At 40.8% G+C, this 20,568-nt stretch overlaps 2 protein-coding genes across 3 annotated transcripts in view; both read left to right on the top strand.

Moving 5' to 3' along the window:
• The window catches only part of Ptpn20 (protein tyrosine phosphatase non-receptor type 20), an 80,372-nt gene that overhangs the window by 26,069 nt on the left and 33,735 nt on the right, over window positions 1-20,568 (top strand). The window contains exons 4-5 of the mRNA XM_050140658.1: window positions 875-978; window positions 8,399-8,419. Coding sequence (XP_049996615.1) covers window positions 875-978; window positions 8,399-8,419 — 125 coding nt within the window. The remainder of the gene's footprint in view (window positions 1-874; window positions 979-8,398; window positions 8,420-20,568) is intronic.
• On the top strand, window positions 4,584-5,914 carry LOC126500660 (transforming protein RhoA). Of its 2 annotated transcripts, XM_050140725.1 has the most exons (2): window positions 4,584-4,809; window positions 4,931-5,047. In XM_050140725.1, the coding sequence occupies exons 1-2, from the start codon at window positions 4,654-4,656 to the stop codon at window positions 5,045-5,047; spliced, it is 273 nt and encodes a 90-aa protein (XP_049996682.1). In that variant the 5' UTR covers window positions 4,584-4,653. The 2 variants fall into 2 exon arrangements, with proteins under 2 accessions (XP_049996682.1, XP_049996681.1); XM_050140724.1 differs by having other exon boundaries at window positions 4,639-5,914.

Raw genomic sequence — 20,568 nt, 5'->3', positions numbered from 1 at the left:
CTTCTCTAGACATTGACTATTAGGTCCAGACATCAGCGAGGAGGGTTGGCTAAGTGAGGCTGCAAATGGAAGTGCAGGAGCCGGGCACACAGAGTAGTGAGCTGAGGACTGACTCCAGGAAGTTCCCTTTCTTCAGGTCAGTGCAGAGGGTTCGATGAAACTTGTAGTGGTTTGTAGTTGGAAATTTTGTCTGTCTTGCCTGGTCCCGCTTCTTCTTTCCCACCCATTGGTCCCCACGCCGTTTATAAAATAATCACTCAGAGAATTTCCAGTAATGGTATTTATTAGCTAGACGAGGAAAATTACACATTTAAGGATATGAAAGAATATATAGATTATGAGTTGTTAAAAAGCAGACAAGTCATAGTTAATTCTGAACAGGGAACACGTCAGGAATGAAAAGGAAGGTTGGCAATCCCAGCATTTATTTTCAAGTTCTGATTTATATTTTGTAGGAGTGGTTAGTGCTTTACAGGAAGGAAGAGAATTGGATAAAGACTGCATGAGGGACATGATTCAGTGATCTGTAGTGAATGGATGGTAAAAATTGTCTAAGAACCTAGCAGTGGCTTCCAAATTGGTCATCAGAGTCCCATCTGTTTTATACTTGTTGCTTACCTAAGGGAGAAGAGAGGATACTAGGTGGGTTGGCTAAAGGGTTTGCAAGCCCAGTGCAAGGGAGATAAGGTCAGGCGTTAGAAGTTTAGACTTCCCCTAGAAGGGAGTCACTTAGAGGTGGTGAGAGCGGGAGTACTGGAAATACATGGCTGCAGTGGAATGAAGGTGGGTGTCTACTGAACTATGAGATTGTGATGGAGTCCTTTCTAAGTGTACCTGTTATCTGTTTTTCTATCTCGCGTATGTTTTTTTCTAGTGAGAGTGATGAGACTACGTGGAATGTCAGTGATTTTTCGCAGAGCGACAGTGTGGACACAGAGCCTGCAGGGCCATCAAAGACTGTCTCCCCACTGCTTCCTGGTATGCTATTGCACCACTGGTGCAAGTAAGTTCTCAAAGGGTATGCACAAAGATATGCTTAATAAGACAGGAAAGGAAGAGCTACGGTAAATTTTTTTAATGTGAAGACAAATTTTTAAAGATTTTATTTTTTGTTTTGTATTTGTTTGTTTTACTTACCAGCCACAATTGCCCCTCCCTTCTCTCCTCCTGTTCCCCCCCCCCCCCCCCCCCCCCCCCCCCCCCCCCCCCCCCCCCCCCCGACACACACACACATACTCCCCACCTACTCTTCCTCTCTTCTCCATTCAGAAAGGGTAAAGCCTCCCATGGGAGTCAACAAAGCATGACATACCAAGTTGAGGCAGGACCAAGCTCCTCCCCCTTGCATCAAGACTGTCCAGGGCATCCTACCATAGGATATAGGTTTTGAAGAGCCAGCTCATGCATCAGGGACAAATCCTGGTCGCACTTCTAGGCCAAGATACACAACTGTTACCCACATGCAGAAAGCCTAGGTCATCAGTCCTATGCCAGCTCTCTAGCTGTTGCTCCAGATTCTGTGAGCTCCCACAATGTTAGGTCAGCTGTCTCTGTGGGTTTCCCCATTATGATCTTGACCCTCCCTCTCTTCAGCTGGACTCACAGAGCTCAGTCCAGTGCTTGGTTATTGATCTCTGCATCTGCTTCCATCAGTTACTGAATAAAGACTGTGATGACAATTAGGATAGTCACCAATCTGATTACAGGGAAAGGCCAATTCAGACACCCTCTCTACTATTGCTACTTAGCTGGAGTCATCCTTGTAGATTCCTGAGAGTTTCCCTGGTACCAGGTTTCTCTCTAGCCCCATAAGGGCCCCCTCTATGAAGATTATCCTTTTCATTACTCACCCCCCTCTATCCACTCCAAACTCAACCATCCTGATCATTCACGTTCCTATCTCCCCATCCCCTTCCCTCTACCACCAATCCCCATTTTACCCAGGAGAACTCATCTATTTCCTCTTCCCAGGGAGATCCATGCATCCCTCTCAGGGTCCTCTTTGTTACCTAGCTTCTCTGGGGTTCTGAACTATACCCTGGTTATCCTTTGCTTTACATCTGATATCCACTTAAGAGTGAGTAAATTCCATGTTTGTCTTTCTGGGTCTGGGTTGCCTCACTCAGGATGATTTTTTTCTAGTTCCATCCTTTTGCCTGCAGATTTCATGGTGTCATTGTCACTGGTTTTTTTTTCCACTGAGTAATACTCCATTGTGAAGGTGTATTGATATGGGATTGCCCTCTGTATGCCGTGAATGTGTTTTATTACCATTGATTAATAAAGAAGCCGCTTCAGCATATGGCAGGGCAGAATATTGCCAGACTGGAAGAGATATATAGAGAGAGTGGACAGAGTCAAGGAGATGCCAAGTAACTGCCAAAGTAGAAACACACTGGAAAAACCTTGGTAGGCCACAGCCTCGTGGCAATGCACAGACTAAGAGAAATGGGTTAATTTAAGATGTAAAAGTTAGTTAATAAGAAGCTTGAGCTAATAGGCTAAGCATTATTGTAATTAATATAGTTTCTGTGTCTGGTGGTGGGAACGAATGGGAAGTCTATGTTTACAATGTACCCCTTTTTCTTTATTCATTCTTTAGTTGAGGGACATCAGGTTGTTTCCAGATTCTGGCTATTACAAATAATGCTGCTGTGAACATAGTTGAGCAAGTGTCCTTGTGGTATGACTGAGCATCCTTTAGGTATATGCTCAAGAATGGTATTACTGGGTCTATGTCCAAGAGTGGTATCACTGGGTCTTGAAGTAGATTGATTCCCAGTTTTCTAAGAAACCACCTTACAGATTTCCATTGTGACTGTACAAGTTTGCACTTACACCAGCAGTGGAGGAGTGTTCCCCTTACTCTACATCCTCTCCAGCATAGGCTGTTGTTAGTGTTTTTGATCTTGGCCATTCTGTAGGCTGCCATTTTTGTCTTATGGACCATGTCCTTTGCCTTATAGAAGCTTTTCACTTTCAGGAGCTCCCATTTATTGTCAGTCTCAGTGTCTGTTCTGCTAGTGTTATATTTAGGAAGTAGTCTCCTGTGTCAATGCATTCAAGGCTACTTCTCACTTTTTCTTATTAATTAATTAATTAATTTTTCCATTAAATTTACACTTCCCCTCCTTCCATTCCCCTCCCACTTTCCCACTCACTCTCCTCTCTCCCCCTCCCTCCTTAAAAGAGGGCAGGGAACCCTGCCCTGTGGGAAGTCCAAGACCCTCCCCCCCTACATCCAGGCCTAGGAAGCTTTGCATCCAAATAGACTAGGGTCCCAAAAAGCCAGTATATGCAGTAGAAACAAGTCCCAGTGCCTTTATCAATGGCTTTTCCGTCAGCCCCCATTGTTAGCCACATTCAGAGAATCCGGTTTGATCGCATGCTTATTCAGTCCCAGTCCAGCTGGATTTGGTGAGCTTCTATTAGAACAGGCACACTGTCTCAGTGGGTGGACCAACCCCTCACTGTCCAGACTTCTTTGCTCATCTTCTCCCTCCTTCTGCTCTTCAACTAGACCTTGGGTGCTCAGTCTGTGGCTCTGATGAGGGTCTCTGTCTCTATCTCCATCCATTGCTGGACGAAGATGCTATGGTGATAGTTGAGATAATCATCAATGTGATAGTGGGGCAAGGCCAGTTCAGACACCCTCTGCTCTGGTGCCCAAGGACCTAGCTGGGGACATCACCATGGATACCTGGGAACCACTCTAGAGCCAAGTCTCTTGCCAACCCTAAAATGGCTCCCTTAATGTAGATATCTTCTTCCCTGCTTCTATATCCGCCCTTCCTCCATCTCCACCCTCCCAACTCCCCCAAACTCTCTTCAGGCTTTCCTTTCTCCCTTCCCTCTCCCCTTCTCCCCTTCCTATGAGGTTCAGTGTGGTTTGTTTTATGTTGAGGTCTTTGATCCATTTGGACTTGAGGTTTTTTTTTGTAGGGTGATAGATATAAATCTATTTGCATTCTTCTACATTCTGCCATCCAGTATGCTAGCAACATTTGTTGATGATGCTTTCTTTTTTCCATTGTATATTTTTTAATTCATTGTCAAAAATCAGGTGTTCATAGGTGTGTAGATTTATGTCAAGGTCTTCAAATGAATTCCATTGATCCACATGTCTGTTTTTATGCACATACCAAACTGCTTTTATTACTATAGCTCTATAGCAGGGCTTGAAGTCAGGGATGGTGATACCTCCAGAAGTTCCTTTATTGTACAATATTGTGTTAGCTATCCTGGGTTTTTTGTTTTTCTCCATATGAAGTTGAGTATTGTTCTTTTGAGGTCTGTGAAGAATTGTGTGTTGGGATTTTGATGGGGATTGCATTGAATCTGTAGATTGCTTTTGCTAAGATTGCAGTTTTTCCTATATTAATCCTCTCAATCCATGAGCATGGGAGATCTTTCTATTTTTTGGTCTCTTCCCCAGTTTCTTTCTTCAAAGACTTAAAATTCTTGTTATATAGCTCTTTCACTTGTTTAGTTAGAATTACCCCAAGATATTTTATATTATTTGTGGCTATTATAAATGGTGTTGTTCCGACCCAGCTTACTTAAAGGGTGAGTGATTCGCCTTGCATCTGAGAAGTTCCAGGTACTTTGTACAACCACTGTCACAGAAGCTGTGTGTTTTCAGTACCTTTGTAAATGGCTGCCATCAGAAAGAAACTGGTGATTGTTGGTGATGGAGCTTGTGGTAAGACGTGCTTGCTCATAGTCTTCAGCAAGGACCAATTCCCAGAGGTTTATGTGCCCACGGTGTTTGAAAACTATGTGGCAGATATTGAAGTGGATGGGAAGCAGGTAGAGTTGGCTTTGTGGGACACAGCTGGACAGGAAGATTATGATCGCCTGAGGCCTCTCTCCTACCCAGACACGGATGTTATACTGATGTGCTTCTCCATTGACAGCCCTGATAGTTTAGAAAACATCCCAGAAAAATGGACTCCAGAAGTCAAGCATTTCTGTCCCAATGTGCCCATCATCCTGGTTGGGAACAAGAAGGATCTTCGGAATGATGAGCACACAAGGCGGGAGTTAGCCAAAATGAAGCAGGAGCCGGTAAAACCTGAAGAAGGCAGAGATATGGCAAACAGAATTGGTGCTTTTGGGTACATGGAGTGTTCAGCAAAGACCAAAGATGGAGTGAGAGAGGTTTTTGAAATGGCCACGAGAGCTGCTCTGCAAGCCAGACGTGGGAAGAAAAAATCTGGGTGCCTCATTTTGTGAAGCCTTGTGCAAGCACAACCCTCACGTGGTTAATTTTGAAGTGCTGTTTATTAATCTTAGTGTATGATTACTGGCCTTTTCATTTATCTATAATTTACCTAAGATTACAAATCAGAAGTCATCTTGCTACCAGTATTTAGAAGCCAACCATGATTATTAATGATGTCCAACCTGTCTGACCAGCCAGGGTCTTTCTGACACTGCTCTAACAGCTCTCTCTGCACTCCACCTGACACCAGGCGCTACATCAAAGAATTTCTTAACTTCTTGATTCTTTCTAGAAAGAGAAACAGTTGGTAACTTTTGTGAATTAGGCTGTAACTACTTTATAACTAACATGTCCTGCCTCTCCTGTCAGCTGCAAGAACTCTGGTTGAGTCACCGATTGCTCCCAGAGCTTTCCTCCGCAGACCCCATGGCAGAGCTCTGGGGAAGGCATCCAGTTTTGCATCCAGTTTTTTGAAAACTTGCTCAGCCAGAAAGGCCCAAGTCCACGAAGTTGTGGCAGAGTTACAGTTCTGTGGTCTCATGTTAGTTACCTTATAGTTACTGTGTAATTAGTGCCACTTAATGTATGTTACTAAAAATAAATATATCTACCCCAGACTAGATGTAGTATTTTTTGTATAATTGGATTTCCAATATTGATATTTGTCATTCCCACAGAAAGTGTATTGTGTTTGTGTGTGTTTTTTTTTTTAAAGAAAGTGTATTTGGAAATAAAGTCAGATGGAAAATTCAAAAAAAAAAATAAATGGTGTTGTTCCTCTGTTTTCTTTCTCAGCCCATTTATCATTTGTATACAGGAGGGCTATTTTTTTTGTTAACTTTTTATTCGGCCACATTGCTGAAGGTATTTATCAGTTGTAGGAGTTCACTGGTAAAATTTTTTGAGTCACATATGTATACTTTCATATGATCTGCAAATGGCAAATGTTTGACTTTTTCCTTTCCAATTTGTATCCCCTTGATCTCCTTTTGTTGTCTTACTGCTCCAGCTAGAACTTCAAGTACTATACTAAATAGATATGGAGAGAGTGGGCAGCCTTGTCTAGTCTCTGATTTTATGGAATTGCTTTGAGTTTCTGGTGTGGGAGATCCTTCTATATGTGTTGCTTTTATTGGTTAATTGCTAAAGAAACTGCCTTGACCTGATAGGGTAGAGTACTGCAAGGTGGTGAATGTTGGGAGAAAGAAGGCAGAGTCAAAAAGAAGCCATGTAGCCCCCACCAGAGACAGATGCCAGAACTTTACCTGTAAGCCACAGTCTTGTGGCGATACACAGATTAATAGAGATGGGTTAATTTAAGATAAGAGTTAGCCAGAAATACGCTTAAGCTATTTACCAAACAGTATTGCAGATACTATGGTTTCTGTGTGATTATTTCGGGGCTGAGCAGCTGGGAACAACAAGCGGGCTCTTAGAACAAGTTTCTTTGTGTTTAGTTTGATGTTTGCTGTTAGCTTGTTGTATATTGCCTTTGTTATGTTTAGGTGTGTTCCTTGTATCCCTACCTGTTCTCCCTAGAACCTTTATCATGAAGGGGTGTTAGATTTTGTCAAAGGCTTTTTCAGCATCTAATAAGATGATTATATGGTTTTGTTCCTTCAGTATATTTTTATGGTGAATTACACTGACAGATTTTTGTATGCTGAACCATCCCTGCATCCCTGAGATGAAGCCTACTTGATCATGGTGGTTGATTTTTTTGATGTGCTCTTGGATTCTGTTTGCCAGTATTTCATTGAGTATTTTTGCATCAATGTTCATGGGTGAGATTGGTCTGTAATTCTCTTTCTTTGTTGTTTCTTTGTTTGGTTTGGATATCAGGGTAACTGACCTAATAAAAAGAATTTGGCAATATTGCATCTGTTTCTATTGTGTGACAATTTGAGGAGTATTGGTATTAGCTCTTTTTTGAAATTCTGATAGAATTCTGTGCTGAAACCATCTGGCCTTGGGCAAAATTGGTTGGGATGTTTTTATTTATTTTTATTTTTTATTTTCTTTTTTTTCAGCAGATTTTTTATTACTTTATAAATAATACCAATCAAAATTTCCACTTCCTCCCCTCCTCCCACTTCTCTTCCACTCCCCTACTCACCCTTCCCTCTCCCCCTCCAGTCCTAAGAGAGGACAGGGTACCCTGCCCTGTAGGAAGTCCAAGCTCCTGCCCTCCATCCAGGCTTAGGAAGGTATGCATCCAAATAGAATAAGATCCCAAAAAGCCAGTACATGCAGTAAAGACAAATCCCAGTGCCATTATCATTGGCTTCTTAGCCTGTCCCAACTGTCAGCCACATTCAGAGGGTCCAGTTTGATCCCATGCTCATTCAGTCCCAGTCCAGCTGGATTTGGTGAGCTCCCATTAGCTCAGGCACACTGTCTCAGTGGGTGGACCAACCCCTCGTAGTCCTGACTTCCTTGCTCATATTTTCCCTCCTTCCGCTCCTCCTTGGGACATTGGGAGCTCAGTCCTGTGCTTCGATGTGGGTATCTATCTCTATCTCCATCCGTCACCAGACAAAAGTTCTGTGGTGATATTCAAGACAGTCATCAGTCTGACTACTGGACAAAGCCAGTTCAGGTACCCTTTCCTCCACTGTCCAGGGTCCTAGCTGGGGACATCCCTGTGGACTCCTGGGAACCCCTCTAGAGCCAAGCCTCTTGCTAACCCCAAAATGGCTCCCTTAACGTAGATATCTTCTTCCCTGCTCTCTTATCCTTGCTATCTGCGTCCTTCCTCCATATTCAACCACACCACTTCCCCAAGCTCTCTCCAACCCTTCCCTCTCCCTTCTCTCGCCCCCTCTTCCCTTCCCCCTACTCCACTTCCACCCCCATGCTCCCAACTTTTGCCTAGCGATCTTGTCTGCTTCCAATTTCCAGGAGGATCTATATATGTTTTTCTTTGGGTTCACCTTATTACTTAGCTTTTCTAGGATCATGAACTATAGACTCAATGTCCTTTGTTTATGGCTATAATCCACTAATGACTGAGTACATACCATATTCATCTTTTTGGGTCTGTGTTATCTCACTCAGGATAGTGTTTTCTATTCCCATCCATTTGCATGCAAAATTCAAGATGTCATTGTTTTTTTTACCACTGAGTAGTACTCTAATGTGTAGATGTGACACACTTTCCATTCTTCCATTGAGGGGCATCTAGGTTGTTTCCAGGTTCTTGATATTACGAATAATGCTGCTATGAACATAGTTGAACAAATGCTTTTGTAGAATGATTGGGCATCTTTTGGGTATATTCCCAAGAGTGGTATTGCTGGATCCTGAGGTAGGTTGACTCCCAATTTTCTGAGACTCTGCCATGCCACACTGATTTCCAAAGTGGTTGGGAGATTCTTAGTGACTTTTTGTTTCCTTAAGAGTTATAGTTCTATTTAAGTTGTTTGTCTGGTCTTGGTTTAATTTTGGTATGTGTTACTTATCAAGAAGATTGTCTATTTCTTTTAGATTTTCCAATTTTGTAGAGTACAGGTTTTTGAAGTATGACCTAAAGATTTTCTGGATTTCCTCAGAGTCTATTGTTAAGTTTCCCTTTTAACTTCTGATTTTGCTAATTTGGATATGCACTCTCTGCCTTTTGGTTAGTTTGCATAAGAGTTTGTCTATCTTATTTTCTCAAAGAACCAACTTGTTGTTTCATTGATTCTTTGTATTATTCTGTTTCCCTTTTATTGATTTCTGCCCTGAGTTTGATTACTTTCTGCCATCTACTCCTCCTGGTTGAGTTTCCTTCTTTTTGTTCTAGAGCTTTCAGGTGTGCTGTTAAGTCACTTGTGTGATATTTCTCCAAATCTTTATGTAGTCACTTCCCTCTTAGCACTGCTTTCATTGTGTCTCATAAGTTTGTTGTGGATTCACTTTCAATGAATTCTAGGAAGTCTTTAATTTCTTTATTTCTTCATTGACCCAGTGGTGATTCAGTGGAGAGCTGTTCAGTTTCCATGAGTTTGTGTGCTTTCTGTAGTTTGTGTTGTTGTTGAACTCTAACTTTAACTCATGATGGTCTGATAAGATACAACGGTTATTCCAATTTATTTATTTTTTGTCTTTTGAGATTCTCTTTATGACTGAGTATGTGATCAGTTATAGAGAAGGTTCCATGAGGTTCTGAGAAGAAGGTATATTCTTTTGTGTTTGGGTGAAATGTTCTGTAGATGTCTATTAAGTACATTTGAGTTATAACATCTGTTAGTTCCCTTGATTTTCTGTTAAGTTTCTGTCTGGCATTGATGATAGTGGGGTGTTGAAGTCTCCCACTATTAATTTGCAAGGTTTGATATGTGACTTAAGCTTTAGTAATGTTTATTTTACAAATGTGGATGCCCCTGTATTTGGGGCATAGATGTTCAGAATTGAGACTTCATCTTGATGGATTTTTTTCCAGTGATGAATATGAAATGTCCTTCTCCATCTCTTTTAGTTTGAAGTCTATTTTGTTAGATATTAGGATAGCTACAATGGCTTGCTTCTTAGGTCCGTTTGTTTGGAGAATCTTTCCTCAACTCTTTACTCTTTGAAGTTGAGGTGTGTTTTATGCATGCAGCAGAAGGATGGATTCTGTCTTCATATCCATTCTGTTTGCCTGTGTCTTTTTATTGGTGAATTGAGTTAATTGATATTAGGAGATGTTATTGACCAGTTATTGTTAATTCGTGTTATTTTTTGGATTTGGTGGTAGTGGTAGTGTGTGTTTTCCCCTTCTTTGGATTTTGCTGTTGTGAGATTATTTATTGCCTTTGTTTTCATTGATGTAATTGAGTTCCTTGGGTTGGAGTTTTTCTTCTAGTACTTTCTGTCGTGCTGGATTTGTGAATGGGTATTGATTAAATCTGTTTTTATTTTCATGAAATACCTTGTTTTCTCCATCTATGTTGTTTGAAAGTTTTGCTGGGTATATAGTATTTTAGGCTGGCATCCATTGTCCATCAGTGTCTGTAAAATGTCTCTCCAGGATTTTCTGGCTTTTAGAGAGTTCATGGAGAGATTAGGTGTAATTCTGATAGGTCTGCCTTTATATGTTACTTGACCTTTTGCCTTTATAGTTCTTAAAATTGTTTATTCTGTATGTTTAGTGTTTTAATTATTATGTGGTGAGAGGATTTTTGTTTTTGGTCCAGCTTATTTGATGTTCTGTAAGCTTCTTGTACCTTTATAGTCATGTCTTTCTTTAGGTTGGGAAAGTGTTCTCTTATAATTTTGTTGAATATATTTTCTATGCCTTTGAACTGAAATTCTTCTCTATTATTCTTGTTTCTTCGTGGTGTCCCAGATATCGTGGATGTTTTGTGTTAGGAAGTTATTGGATTTAATATTTTCTTTGAGTGATGAATCTGTTTCCTCCTTCATATCTTCAACGCCTCAGATTTTCTGTTGGTGATGGTTGCATCTGTAGTTCCTGTTCACTTTCCCAGATTTTCTGTTTCCAGAATTCCTTTGATTTGTGTTTTCTGTATTGTTTCTATTTCAGTTTTCAGTCTTGAACCATTTATTTTACCTGTTTGATTGTTGATTCTTGGCTTTCTTTAAAAGATTTATTGTTCTTTCAATTTTTTGTTGGTCTTTTACTCGACAACTTTAAGATTCTCTCGCATCTTTATAAAGTAATTTTTTAAATCTATTTTCTTGTGTTTCAGCTGCATTGGAATGTTCGTGTCTTGCTATTGTAGGATGTCTGGGTTCTGGTGGTGTTGTATTGTTCTTTCAGTTGTTGAATGTATTCTTACCCCTGCATTTACTCATCTTTTCTTCCAACTGGGGTGGTTTATGCCTGTGTCTGTTGTTCCACCTGTTGTGGTTTACACCTGGGCCTGTGTAGTCTGCTGTTTTTCCAGCTGATGTGGTTTGCTCCTGTGCCAATGTAGTCTGCTGGGGTTGTGGGGGAGGGCTGGCCACAAGGAGGATGTTCAGGTGTGTGGGGCTGGACAGCGAAGTGGGTCTTGTAGGGACAGAATCCAGTATGTGGTGTGGCTGGGGGTACAGCCTGGAGGCAGGTCTCTCATCTGCAGGCTGGTGGGGGACTTCCTAGTTTTGTTTTCTTATATAATGTGTTATTTTCAATTCATTTTTAAAGTTGGAATTTAAAAAATGGATTTCATTAAGTCATTGTCATGTTGTTTTTGTATTACTTTCCCTATTGCTCTCCCCACTTCCACTGATCCCTCTTGCAGATCACTACCTTCTTCACCAGTGCTCCTGTTTCTGCTTTCATGCTGTATCTATTCTGTTGCCTCTTCTTGGTGCAGGAGAACTGTCTGTATTCTGTCAATCATATTTTAAATAAACGCTGATTGGCCAGGTAGGAAATATAGGCTGGAAAACCAGACAGGAAGTAGAAATAATGTATTGAGAACAGGAGAATTCTGGGAAGGAGTTAGTTGATTCCTGCCATTCCTGCCCAGACCACCGAAGCAGCAGGATGTGATCTGCCCCACTGAAAAAGCTACTGAGCCACATGGCTAACATAGATCAGAAAAATGGGTTAATCAAGATGTGAGAGTTAGCCAGTGAGAGGCTAGAGCTAATGGGCCAATCAGGTTATAATTTATGGAGACCTATGTGTGATTTTCTTTGGGGCTAAACAGCTGTGGGAACCTGGCAGGACAGAAAACAACAACAAGCAGGCCCCCATTCGTGTTACATCTTCTGCCCTTCAAGATCTCTTCTTCTGCCTGCAGTTTCATGACCCCTACATACATACCTCAAAAACACTAGCACTTTCTATTTATGAGATAAATTTCTTCCCTCTAATCTATTTATATTTTCTTTTCTTTAAGGTCAGGAAGGATGGTCTTTTTAAAATTTATTGATTTTTATTGAGCTCTACATTTTTCTCTGCTCCCCTCCTTTCCTTCCCTCCCTTTCAGCCCTCTTTCAAGGTCCCCATGCTCCCAATTTACTCAAGAGATCTTGTCTTTTTCTACTTCCCATGTAAAATTAGATCTATGTTTGTCTCTCTTAGGGTCCTCATTGTTGTCTAGGTTCTCTGGGATTGTGATTTGTAGGCTTTTTTTTTTTGCTTCCTGTTTAAAAACCACCTATGAGTGAGTACATGTGATAATTGTCTTTCTGTGTCTGGGTTAACTCACTCAAAATGATGTTTTCTAGCTCCATCCATTTACCTGCAAAATTCAAGATATTATTTTTTTCTGCTGTGTAGTACTCCATTGTGTAAATGTATCAATTTTTCTTATGCATTCTTCAGTCGAGGGGCATTTGGGTTGTTTCCATGTTCTGGCTATGATAAACAATGCTACCATGAACATAGTTGAGCACATGTCCTTGTGGCACGATTGAGTATTCTTTGGATATATACCCAAAGGTGGTATTACTGGGTCTGAGGAAGGTTGTTTCCTAATTTCCTGGAAAATTGACACACTGATATCCAAAGGGGCTGTACCATCTTTCACTCCCGCCAGCAATGCAGGACTATTTCCTTTACCCCACAACTTCTCAAGCATAAGTGTGTGGGGTTTAATGTATGATTTAAGCTTTAGAAGTGTTTCGTTTAAAATGAGAGTGCCCTTGTATTTGGGGCATAGATGTTCACTGTGACTAATATGAAATGTCCTTCTTTGTCTCTTTTGATTGATTTTAGTTTGAAGTCTATTTTGTTAGATATTAGGATAGCTACACCCACTTGTTTCTTAGGTCCATTTGATTGGAAATTTTTTTTCCAACTTTTTACTGAGGTGATGTCTGTCTTTGAAGATTAGGTGTGTTTCTTGTATGCATAAGAAGGATGGATTCTGTTTTTGTATCCAGTCTGTCATCCTGTGTCTTTTTATAGGTGTTGAATCCATTCATAGTAAGGGATATTAGTGACCAATGATTGCTATCTCCTCTTAATTTAGTTTTCATTGTTGGCGATGTTAATTCGTGTGTTTTTCCCTTTGGGATTTGCTGCTATGAGACCATCAATTGTATTTTTTTTTTATGTAACCAACTTCCTTGGGTTTTAGTTTTCCTTCTAGTATTTTGTGTAGGGCTGGGTTTGTGGCTCGGTATTGGTTAAATCTGGTTTTGTATGGGGCATCTTGTTTTGTCCTTCTTTGGTGATTGAAAGTTTTGCTGGTTATAATAGTCTGGACTGGCATTCATGGTCTCTTAATGTCTGCATAATGCTTGACTAAGACCTTCTGCCTTTCATTGTCTTCAAGGAGAAGTCAGGTGTAATTCTGATAGGTTTACCTTATATGCTACTTGGCCTTTTTCCTTTGCAGCTCTTAATATTCTTTCTTTATTCTGTATGTTTAATGTTTTGATTATTATGTGGCAAGGGGACTTTTTTTGTTAAGCCAATCTGTTTGGTGTTCTGTATGCTTCTAGTATCTTCATAGACATATCTTTCTTTACTTTGGTAAAGTTTTCTTCTATGATTTTGTTAAATATATTTTCTGTGCTTTTGAGTTGAACTTCTCCTTCTTCTATACCTATTATTCTTAGGTTTGGTCTTTTCATGGTGTCCCATATTTCCTGGATATTTTAGATTAAGTGCTTGTTAGATTTAATGTTTTCTTTGACTTAAGTCTATTTCCTCTATTGTGTCTGCAGCGCTTGCATTCTGTCTTCCATCTCTTGTATTCTGCTGTTTATGCTGTGTTTGCAGTTTCTGATCATTTATCATAATTTCTGTTTCTGTAATTTTCTCAGTTTGTGCTTTCTTTATTGTCTCTATTTTAGTTTTCAAGTCTTGAATAGTTTCTTTCATATGTTAGATGGTTTTTTTTCTTGGTTTTCTTTAAGGGATTTGCTAATATCTTCAAATTTTTTTTGTCTTTCCCTTCATTTCTTTGAGGGTATTTCTCATTTCCTCTTTAAGAGTCTCAAAAATTCTCCTGAAGTTATTTATTAGCTCATTTTCTTCTGCTTTATTCATATTCGGTTGTTTAAGTGTTGCTGTTGTAGGGTCTCTAGATTTCACTAGTGTCATGTTGCTCTTTGTGGTGTTGTGTGTGTTCTTACCTTGTCTACTCATCTTTTCCTCTAATTGGTGTGGTTGAGGCTGCCTGTGATTCTGTTGATTAATCTTCTAGGTGCCAGTGGATCCAAGGCTTAGATGGTTGTTCCTTGTGGTACACTCAGTGCCACGGTTCTAGTTACTCCATTGGTCACTCCATATTCCTGGAGGTCTCTCAGCGCTCCTGGGCTTTGCTCTGCTCCCATGGAGTTTGCTGTCTCAGGCCTGCTCTAGTCTAGGTTGCTGGCTCAGACCTGTTTCTGTAAGCGTCCCTGGTCTGGACCCACTTCTGCAGAGGTCCCTGGCTTGGGGTTGGTCCTGCAAAGGTCTCTGGCTCTGATCTACTCCTCCGAGGTCCCAGACTCACACCTGGATCCGCAGAGATTTCTGGTTCCTGCCTACTCCCTCCTAGGTCCCATACTTGCAGAGGTCCTGGCTCAGGCCTAGTTCCTCTGAGGTCCTAGACTCACGCCCAGACCTACAGAGGTCCTGGCTCAGGTCTACTCCCTCACACCCAGACCTACAGAGGTCTCTGGCTCTGGCCCACTTGCTGAGCGGTTTTTTCCCTGTAACCTACTCCTGTGGAGTTTGCTGTCTCAGGTCTGCTCTGGCCCAAGTCTCTGGCTCAGTCCTGCCTCCATCAATGTCCCTGGTCTGGATCTGCTCCCACTCCGGTGGAGCTCTCCATCTCAGGCCCACTCTGGCCTAGGTAGCTAGCTCAGTCCTGCTCCCCTGGAGATCACTGCCTTGGGAATACTCCAGCCTAGGTCACTGGCCCAGTCCTGCTCCACAAATGACCCTGTTCTGGATTTGTTCCTGTTCCTGTGGAGTTTACTGTCTCAGGCTTGCTCCTGCCCAGGTCGCTGGCTGAGTCCTGTTCTTTTCAAGTTTGCTGTCTTAGACCTGCTTTGGCCTAGGTCACTGGTTCAATCTTGTTCCTATGGAGTTCACTGCCTCAGGCCTGCTTTGGCCCCGGTTGCTGGCTTAGTCCTGCTCCATGGAATTTTCAATCCATTTGTAATTTCTCGTGTGTGTGTGTGTGTGTGTGTGTGTGTGTGGTGTCTGCATAGTGTGTGTATGTCAGTGATACTACATCTTCTCATAGCATCCAACTTTGCCTAGTGTGTTTAGCAGTTCTACTGTGGGAGAAGGTTTCTTGTCCCCACTCAGTGACAGGAAATTTGTAACTGTATTGGTCTATTGTAACAGTGGGTTCAGCACTGCTTCTTTTTCATCTGCTTGGAGTACAGTCTTGGTTGGGTTCTCTTTTCCTGCTTGCAGTAGGTCTTCACTTTGCTACAATAATATTGGCAGCAGTTCTGTCTACAGTTAAAACATTTGTTCTGGGGGAGCTAGATCCTACTCAGGGATTATGCGTTTTTCACCGTTGTAGTAGCTTTCTCTTCAAAGCCTATATTACTTGGAAAATGATCCTTTCCATTCCTGCTGTGCTCCCAGGCCTTTAAAGGAGTACTTGTTGGATAATGTGTGAAGTTGAGTCCACGAGTGTGTGCAGACTCTTTGTGCCCTTGACTTATTAGAACTCTGTTTTGTCACACCGCCCTTATCACATTTGGCAATGCACTTCTTGTTTCCCAGGTGTGCAGTTCTCCATCTCTTCTTTCCCACTAGCCATGAAGAGACAGTGTTCCGCATCCTATCACTCTTTAGAGAACCCAGTCTTATTTCAGACCCCTGATTTTTCAGTTGCCCTTATCTCAGCTAGCTGAGAAGTTCAGTGAAAAGATAATTTCATGTGTTTAGTAACTTGCAAATATATTTTTAGGGCATGAATGATGTTCATAATAGTTTTCTATAACTTAGGCAAACACAGAAGTAGTAATATAATTATGTCTATAAGATATGAGTAAATTCCTTTATAAACATCTTTTTCAAAGTAAATAGCTATGCACATCACAGTTTCTTTTCAGGATAATTAATAATACTCCATTGTTTGACTATCATAATCTATACTATTGATTTCTTGTTGGATAAGTAGATATTATAATAAATTTTCCTGGGACTGAGTCTTTAGTAATATTATTACACTGAATTTTTGAGCAAACAAACAAACCCCTGTAGATCTGCACTACTGCACCAAAAGTACAAGTCCACAATCTTGGTTTAGTGCCTAAAGCTTTAAAAGAAGGGGAGGAATTGAAAGAAGAGGCTTTAAAAGAAGGGGAGGAATGGGAATTGTGAGCCTTAGAAAAACCACATACTTACATCCTCTGTATCTGGAACTGTTGTTTTAGTGTTTTAGTTTCTAGTTCCATCCATTTGCCAGGAAATTTAATGACATCATTGCTTTTAACAGCTGAATAATACTCCATTGTGTAAATGTACCATACTTTCTTTATCCACTTTTGGCTGATGAGCATGTAGGTTGTTTTCAGTTTCTGATTATTATAATAAAACTGCTGTGAACATAGCTGAGTAAATGTTCTTGTAGTATAGTAGAACATTCTTTGGGGATATGTCCAGGAGTATTATAGCTGGGTCTTGAGGTCTCGAGGGAGTGTTACCAGGCTATGGACAATGTTTTACTTTGCGTTCCTAGAATTGTCCTAGCCTCAGGTAAAACAGAAGTCTTCTGCCAAAGTTTGGTCCTGAACATGGAGCCCAGGGGCAGGGGTACAGTCTGGGGCTATTGGGTAGGCTTTAAGGTTGGCTAAGTCATTTTTTAAAAAAGATTTATTTATTTATTTCATGTATGAATGTTCTATGTGCATGTGCAACTTTATGCCAGAAGGAGGGTATCAGATCCCACTAGAGATGTTGTGAGCCACCATGCGGGTGCTGGGAATTGAACTCAGGACCGCTAGAAGAGCTGTCTGTGCTCTTAGCCATCTTGACTCATATCTCCAGCCTCTAAGACATTCTTAAAAGTTTGTAATTATAATTGTGCATGCACCCTTCACACACACACCCACACACCCACAAGTTAGAGCTCATGAGATGATCAGTGGATGTCCTAGTTTGCTTTCCATTGTTGTGATAAACTTATGACCAAAAGCAATATAGGAGCAAAGGGTTTAGGTTATAGTCCACCATAGAGGGAAACTGGGAATGAGCTCAGGGAAGGAACTCTGAGGCAAGAACTGAAGCTGCACCAGGGAAGAAAGCTGCTTCCTTAGCTGCCTCCATTACATAACCCAGGGCCATCGCCCAGGGGTGATACTGCTTACAGTGCCTAGGCCTCCTTTCATCAAATAAAACAAAGGAAAATACTTAAGGACATAGGTATAATGCAAAAAAAAAATTCCGAATAGAACCCAAACATCACAAGAACATTTCTAAAAGTTGAGAAATGAGATTACATGAAGTTTAAAAAAAACTTCTGATAACAGAATAAACGGACAGCAAATCTTTGCTGGCTGTACTTCAGACATGGTGTTAATATCTGGAGTATATAAAGAACTGCAAAATATTAAACACTAGAGAAACAAAGCTGCCAGCTCATAAATGCACAAAAGTCTGAACAGTTTTCAAAAGAAGAAATAGAAATGACCAATAAATATTTTAAAAACTGTTTAAGGGCTGTCCATCCCCAGCTTATATATGAAATGCAACTGCTACACTTAAGGCTCGGGAAACAGCATAGAAGTGCAAGCAGAAAGAATGTAAGAGCCAGGGGACCAGGATGCCTGCTGCTAGAGCGTTCCCCAGACACGGCAGGGAAAATGCACCCCTGAACACTCAGCCATGTGGTTGCTTGAACAAGACACACTGATAATACCAGGGGATAGACCAACATGGATGAGGGAATTCCACCAGGGTCCCATTTCTAGATGAGAGGTTCAGGTGGGCAGCCGCTGCAGCGAGACAGAGATTCAGTTTCCTCCAGAAACGAGCTTCCGTGCAGGCTGCTCAACAATCACAAGTGGTCAGTCTTGGACACATGTACATGAAAGCAACATTGAATTGACTCATTAGGTTATATGTGTGCAGAAATAATAAATAAGAGGTAATGAAGCGGGGCATGGGAGGAGTGGTGGCAGTGATGTAGATCCAGAACTTAGGTGTGAAGGTCTCAGAACACCTTTAAAACTAAAGAGAAAAGATTTATACCAGCTCACAGCTTTGAGGTTCTTAGACTGGTTGACTGTTAGTTTTAAGCAGTATATTGTGGAATTTGTATGTATGTGGTAGAGCAAAGTTGTTACTCATTGGACATGAGAGACAAGGGAAAGAGAATATTTCCCCAATGATTTGAAGATCACCCAACTAGACCCTGCTATGGAAGTTTCCACCACTGCCAATAGAGAGTCATGCTGGGAGACCAGACTTTCCTACATGGCTCTTTGGCTACACTTAAGAGCCATGTTATAACATCATCTAAAGAAAAGCTACCCAAACTTGGTGTTGTATTTTAACATGCTTACCTTGTTTTTACTGGTTTTATATCTGAAACTTTGTATTTCTATTATCTCTGAGTCTTTATTATACCTGCCCTTTTTATTTAATTCTTATTTTTTCTTCTTTTCCATTTTTTATTGTTTTTATTGGGCTATATATTTTTCTCCACTCACCTTCCTTTTCCCCTCTCCCCTTCTACCCTCTCCCGTGGTTCTCATGCTCCCAATTTACTCAGGAGACCTTGTCTTTTTCAACTACCCATGTAGATTAGATCCATGTATGTCTCTCTTAGGGTCATCATTGTTGTCTAGGTTCTCTGAGATTGTGAATTGTAGGTTGGTTCCTTTGTTTTATGTCTAAAAGCCACTTATGAGTGAGTACATAGGATGTTTGTCTTTCTGGGTTTGGGTTATATCACTCAATATGATGTTTTCTAGATGTATCCATTTGCCTGTAAATTTCAAGATGTCATTTTTTCCTGTTGTATAGTACTCAATTATGTAAATATACCGCATTTTTCTTATATATTTTTCAGTCAAGGGGCATTTAGGTTGTTTCCAGGTTCTGACTGTATCAAACAATGCTGCTGTGAACATAGTTGAGCACATGTCCTTGTGGTACAATTGTGCATCCTTTGGGTATATACCCAAAAGTGGTATTGCTGGGTCTTGAAGTAGGTTGTTTCCTAATTTTCTGAGAAATCGCCATACTGATATTTAAAGGGGTTCTATCAGTTTCCCCTCCCACCAGAAATGCAGAAGTGTTCCATTTACCCCACATCCTCTCCAGCATAAGTTGTTATCAGTGTTTTTGATCTTGGCCTGTTATAATCCACCCGCATGGCTAGCTTATGCCCCGAAATAATTACATGGAAATTTTATTTTTTTAAGCACTGCCTGGCACATTAGTTTCAGCCTCTTATTGGCTAGCTCTTACATGTTGATCTAACCCATTTCTAATATTCTGTGTAGCACCATGAGCTAGCTTACCAGGAAAGATCTTAACCTGTGTCTGTCTGGAGTGGGAGAATCATGGCCACTGATTGACTCGGCTTCTCTCTCCCAGCATTCTGTTCTGTCTACTCTGCCTACCTAATTTTCTGTCCTATCAGGCCAAGTAGTTTTCTTTATTAGTTAACCAGTGAAAGCAACAGATAAGATACAAGACCCACCTCCATCATTGGCCATTCTTATAGGTGTAAGATGGAATCTCAAAGTTGTTTTGATTTGCATTTCTCTGATGGTTAAGGATGTTGGGCATTTCTTTAAGTGTCTTTCATCCATTTTAGATTCCTCTGTTGAGAGTTCTCTGTTTAGGTCTGTACTCCATTTTTTATTGGATTATTTGTTTTTTGAACTTTAAATCTTTGAAGAAAGAAAGTGAAGAAGACACCAGAAAATGGAAAGATCTCCCATACTCTTGGGTAGGTAGAATTAACATAGTAAAAAATGTCAATCTTACCAAAAGCAGTATACAGATTCAATGCAATGCCCATCAAAATCCCAGAAAAATTCTTCACAGACCTTGAAAGAATGGTACTCAACTTCATATGGAAAAGCAAAAAACCCAGGATAGCCAAAACAATTCTGTACGATAAAGGAACTTCTGGAGGCATCACAATCCTTGACTTCAAACTCTACTACAGAGATACAGTACTGAAAACAGCCTGGTATTGGCATAAGAACAGACAGGAGGACCAATGGAACCAAACCAAAACCCAGATATCAATCCTGACATCTAGTTCTTTCTTTTTTTTATGGATGCCTTAAGTTGTTAAGCTAGATGGTTGTTATGAAAATCTTCTCTTTTTACATACCAATCTCAGTTCCACTCCTTCCCCTCCTACCATTCCCTTCACTTTCCCCCCATCCCACCGCTCATCCACTCCTTAGAAGGGGAAAGGCTTCCCATGGGGAGTCAGCAAAGTCTACCACGTTGCTTTGAGATAGGGCCAATGCCCTCCCCACTCTATCTAGGTTGAACAAGGTAT

This window comes from Alexandromys fortis, unplaced genomic scaffold, assembly GCF_014885135.2.
Source record: "Alexandromys fortis isolate MF-2015 unplaced genomic scaffold, M_Fortis_MF-2015_v1.1 scaffold_46, whole genome shotgun sequence".
Taxonomy (NCBI): domain Eukaryota; kingdom Metazoa; phylum Chordata; class Mammalia; order Rodentia; family Cricetidae; genus Alexandromys; species Alexandromys fortis.
The sequence above is the reverse complement of the archived record's forward strand: the minus strand, read 5'-3'. Positions and strand labels throughout refer to the sequence as shown.

Bases quoted from the DNA above. Each gene is read 5' to 3' on its own strand.
- LOC126500660 (XM_050140724.1), top strand. From the start codon at position 4,654: ATGGCTGCCATCAGAAAGAAACTGGTGATTGTTGGTGATGGAGCTTGT.